We start from the raw sequence: 4,808 nt of genomic DNA on the forward strand, positions 1-4,808 counted from the left end.
AAAAGGGGAGAAAAAAGAAAGAGTCGGTTCTGGGTCGCCTGAGCAAGTGTCGATTTCAGCTTAAAGTGAATTGGAAAATTGAGCCTAATTATCTTAGGTAATTGCTTCAATTCTCCACTTGACTTTGCTAACGCAGATCTGTCCTGTGTGTTAAAAAACACACACACCCCTCTGTCCCTGAATATCCTGTTGTCACCTTTGAAAGTTGTTGGTGCAAAACCACCACTGTCACACTGAAAAGCAATTGTACATATGAAGAGATGGCAAGAAGGAAAATTCAAATAAAGGATAAATCAGTACGGAGATCATTTCTTGTAGCTTAAAATTAATTTATTTAACAAATATAGCTATGATATAAATGATAATAAAATTTCAAATATACAGTATATTACACCCAATCCCTTCCAAAGGGAGTCTTGAGAGCCACGCACATGTACTGTTAAATAGAAACAGAATTTTAAATTTTATTTTACAGTTTTTTTCTGGTACTGGTAAGAGAGCCCTTCAACCTACCTTTGAAATGCATCTGTGTGTCCCCCCACCCAAGGCAAATGTTTTGCTGTTGAAGTTCTGTGGGCGCCGATGGAGGACCACGATCCATCTCTTCTGGCATGTCCTTCTTTTCCTCTCTGACTGTTCTCCTTTCCAGCATCTTCAAACATGAATTTCTCTGTGCTTTTCCTTCCCGGTGTCAGGACAGGAGGCAGTGATGCAGGAGATGTGGCCTCTAGTCCTAGTCCCACCGCTAACTCTGCTGGAGACCGTGGGTACATTGCTTAACCTCTCTGGCCTCAGTTTCCCCATCTGTGAGACGAGGGGGGTGGATCTAGGTTCTAGAAAAGCATAGGGACCCTTCCAGTCACTTTTTGGGAGGGAATCAGACTTCAGAGCATGAGCTCAGGGAGCAACCCAGGAGAAACGGAGCAGTGTGGGGGTTACAGGGAAGAAGCCAGGCGGTGCTGAACAGGGGAGCTCGCTGGGGACGGCCCCTGCTGCTGCTTGCAGAAGACCAGGGCTGGAGGAATCAGCTGGCGCCACAGGTAGGCGACCCTGGGACCTTCTATGTCAGGTGGTACATGCTGTAGCCTACGTGGGCCGTGTAGAGTCCCACGGGTGCCACCGGCAGCGCTGCACGCTGGAAGGGGCCAGAGGCGCCATAGAGCGAGGCGCCCGCTGCTGCCGCTACGGCCGCGGGGCCGCCGAGCGGGAAGGAGAGGCCAAAGGCAGCGGGTGGCAGCATGGGCTTGGCGGCCATCTTCAGCTTTTCCAGCTCTGCCTCCTGCAGTCTCTTGGCCTTGGCGCGGCGGTTCTGGAACCAGATCTTCACCTGGGTCTCGGTGAGGCTGAGTGAACTGGAGAACTCGGCGCGCTCGGCGATGGACAAGTACTGCTTCTGGCGGAACTTGCGCTCCAGTGCCAGCAGTTGCGCGGTAGTGAAGGGCGTCCGAGGCTTGCGGTTGGTCTTGTGCTTGCGCAGGGTGCAGGCCGGGGGGCTCAGCCGCCCTGGGGGCGGGGGAGGGCGAGAGAGAAAGAGGCAGGGAGTTAAGAGAGCCGCACAGGAGGTAACCTGCCCCTAAAATAGTAAGAAGAGTCAATAACCATGCCAGCGATTCATTTTCCGCGCCAGGCACTGTGCGAGGCATTTGGAAAATACTTTCTTCAATTCCCACCACAACCCGGCAGGGGAGACGGTCTGGTCTACTTTTTGGAAATGAAGAAACTAAGACTTCAGGTGAAACATACCCATGTTCAAGGCCCGAACATAGTAACTGGGAAGAAGTGGAACCCTCTGAATGCTAGATGGCCGCTTTGGCAGGCCTCCTCCCACCGCCAATGCACGTTGGGATGGTGGATGTTAATAAGCCTGATGAAACATGCAGAAAGGGGCCCCGCGCCCAGCCCAAGACCACATTTAATTTTATGTGTTGGCCAAACATTGATCTGTGTCCACCAAGTGCTCAGCGCTTGGCTAGGCCACTGTGTGGCATCATCCAGATCTCCAAATTCCACTCCCCCTTGGAACAGCGAGTTCCTGCAGGGTTCTACGGGCAGTCCCAGGGCTGGAGGTGGAGCGAGGCCGGCTGTCATGAAGGTCATATCACGGCCAAGTCTCTTAAATATATAAAATGCCAAGTGGTGGGGCGAGGGAGGAAGAGGCGCTCCATTCAATCGGGGCTTCTTCTGATTGTCTCAATTGTCTCTTGGGCCTCTTCCACGCCAGTACCAAGGCCCTCCGGTCACACTCAAATGTGTGTGGGGAGGGTGTGCAACGGACTTCTTCTCGACCTGTGGTTTAGTCTGCAGAGATCAATGGTGTGAAGGTGTCTTCCTCTTATGGCTTCAAAATAGACCTCAAGGTTGGGCGGTAAGTAAGCACTCCCTGCAAAAGACTCGTGTAGTTCAGGGGCTGGGTCAGTTCCGCCAGGCAACCTCTGCCACACTGGGTGGCTGGGACCTGATAAAACGTGGGACAAATTATGCCCAGGATGACCGGACAGCACTGACTTTAGGGTTGGGGCAGAGGTCCTAACCAAATTCCCAAGTTCTGGAAAGGACGCTTTGCCTACCCAGCAGCTTCCCTCTAGGGTAAAATGAATTCAAATTTGGAATGTTTCACCATGCGGGTTTTGCCTAATTATGCATTTTTCATGCCTTTTTAAAAAAACAAAAACAAAACGATCCTTTGGGCTCTCAGACCACCAGGATGTGAGTCAAAGGAAATCTCCTGTTATGTTCCCCCGTCTTCCCCATTGGAGGCCACTGAGAGTCCGGGAAGCAGTTGGCCCCCAACTCGCTTTCCGCCGGGCCACCTGAGGGGCGGGCACTCCCTTCGGCAGTGACTGCCCAGCGCTGGGCCACCTTCTCCAGTCATTAGGCCCAGGGAGGGGCTGGCCTTTCAAAGACGTTTAATCCCCAGATAAAAATCACTCCTCAGAATCACGCCATTGAATTCGGGTTGCTATTATGCCGCGCAAAATAATCGGAGGAAACGAGGAAAACTTGGGAATTTCCCGTGCTCCTGAAATATCTCCGAGCGTGTTCGCTGGGCAGAGAAGCCAGGGGGCCGCGAGGCCTTGGAACGACCCCGAAAGCGCCTTTGGTGGCTGAGTCCCTTCAATGGCCCAGTCCTAACATTTGAGAGCTTCCAACCGGATAGAGGGGGCGCCTCCCACTAATTGACTTGGTGCCCCGCCCCCTCCACTGGACCTGAGCGTCCCCCTCCCCGCAAATGGTCTATCTACTCAGAGCACCAAATATCTGCCTGAAACTTGAAGTGGGGGTGGAGGAATTTTGCAAGAGCTTCAGAACCTCCCGGCAGAGATACTTTAATGGGGGGGGGCGGGGGGGAAACACCAGACTTCCACTATGAGAAAGTGAAACTCTGTGCTCAGGGAAGATGTCCGCGCCACTGGGACCCACCCGTTGGGGGTAACGGCGGAGTAGCAGGGCTTAGGGTCAGAACCGGGAGCAGAGACTCCTGTGGTCGTTTGGTGAGGGCAGGAGGAGAGGGTGCTCCGACACCCGTGTTCTGCAAGTCCCACCCGCACGGTCGCCTAGCAAAGACAAGCAGTTCGCGAAAGTGGACCGTGGCCGGAGCGCTGGGCCTCAGCCAGGCGTCGAACCGTTTTCCTGGGCGGGAGTGGGGAGTGCGAAAATGCCGACCTCCCCACCTAAGGACCGACAGCACCGGCTCCAGGTACCGGCTCCAGGTACGCAAACGCCGGAGACATGCAGGCGCCGGCGCGCGGCCTGGCGCCCTCGGGTCCCGCATCCCCGCCCGGGCCCCTCCCCCGTCGCCTGGGTTCAGGCTACTCACTGGCCGGGGGCGGGGAGAAACGGGGGTTCTGCATCCACGGGGTCCTCTCGGACTTTTCGGGGCTCTCGGCTTTGACGAGCGCATCTTCTGGCAACTTGAGGAGTCCTCCCACCGAGAAATGGCCGAGCGGCCGCGGCGAGGACGGCGCGTCCGGGGCGCCCAGCGACCCCGGCCGGGCGCCCAGGGGCTGCGCGGAGCCGCCCGCTGCCTGTGCTCCCTCGGAGGCTGCCAGAGCGCTCTCCTTGGCTCCAGGCTTCCTGTGGTCGGCCATGAGCGCCTCCACGCTGAAGGGCAAGAGTGATGGGGACACTTTGGGTTTGGCCCCCTCCTCATCTGCGCCCATGGCGGCCGCCGTGGCCGTGGTGGTGCTGGGGGCCTGGCCCCCGCCGCCGCCCGCTGGCTTGCCGAAGGCGGAGTCCTCCACTTTGACACCGAGTGGCAAAGAAGTCATGTCAGCAGCCGGGGCCATGCAGAGCCGGGCCCCACCTCCAGCCGCAGTACGGGTGAGCCGCCAGGCATGGGCTTTGGGCAGGCTGGGAGCGCGGCCGGCCTCTGGGAGCGCCCGGGGCCCTGGCCCCGCGGGCAACCCCGCGCGTGCCTCCCGCCCCTCTCCGGAAGGCCAGCTCCGGCGCTCTGGGCCTGGCTCTCTGCTGGCGCCGCTGTGCAGGCCGAGTTCCCGGGCGCACAAGCCGGCTCCGGGTCGGGCCGCCGCTCCCCAGAGAACTTGTTAATAAGGCGAGGCCAGCGCGGAAGCGACCAATCAGCGAGTGAGGGGGCGGGCCCGGCGCGATCCATTGGGCTGTGCTCCTGCGGACTTGCCCCGGGGCGCGCTGGGCCTCAGGGCGCGCAGGGCAGGGCGGGGCCCCCGCAGGGCAGAGGAGGGGAGGGGCGCGGGAGAAACTTTCCTCCGCGCTCAAACCCCGGCTGCTTCTCTCCGTCTGGGTGCCCTTGGGTCTCTATTTTTTCTGGGTTCCTGGGTGGCTTTTCCTTG

At 57.9% G+C, this 4,808-nt stretch overlaps 1 protein-coding gene across 1 annotated transcript; it reads right to left on the bottom strand.

The window, feature by feature from the left end:
• Positions 1 to 317: 317 nt before the first annotated feature.
• On the bottom strand, positions 318 to 4,521 carry MSX1 (msh homeobox 1). Its single transcript, XM_019716685.2, has 2 exons — positions 3,818 to 4,521; positions 318 to 1,503 (listed from the first exon to the last, which is right to left on the bottom strand). The coding sequence occupies exons 1-2, from the start codon at positions 4,284 to 4,286 to the stop codon at positions 1,061 to 1,063; spliced, it is 912 nt and encodes a 303-aa protein (XP_019572244.1). The 5' UTR covers positions 4,287 to 4,521; the 3' UTR covers positions 318 to 1,060.
• Positions 4,522 to 4,808: the final 287 nt, after the last annotated feature.

This window comes from Rhinolophus sinicus, linkage group LG02, assembly GCF_036562045.2.
Source record: "Rhinolophus sinicus isolate RSC01 linkage group LG02, ASM3656204v1, whole genome shotgun sequence".
In the NCBI taxonomy this organism is placed as follows: Eukaryota; Metazoa; Chordata; class Mammalia; order Chiroptera; family Rhinolophidae; genus Rhinolophus; species Rhinolophus sinicus.

Bases quoted from the DNA above. Each gene is read 5' to 3' on its own strand.
- MSX1 (XM_019716685.2), bottom strand. From the start codon at position 4,286: ATGGCCCCGGCTGCTGACATGACTTCTTTGCCACTCGGTGTCAAAGTG. The intron at 1,504-3,817 runs GTGAGTAGCCTG...CCCCGCCCCCAG, and splicing joins TTTCTCCCCGCCCCCGGCCA to GGCGGCTGAGCCCCCCGGCC.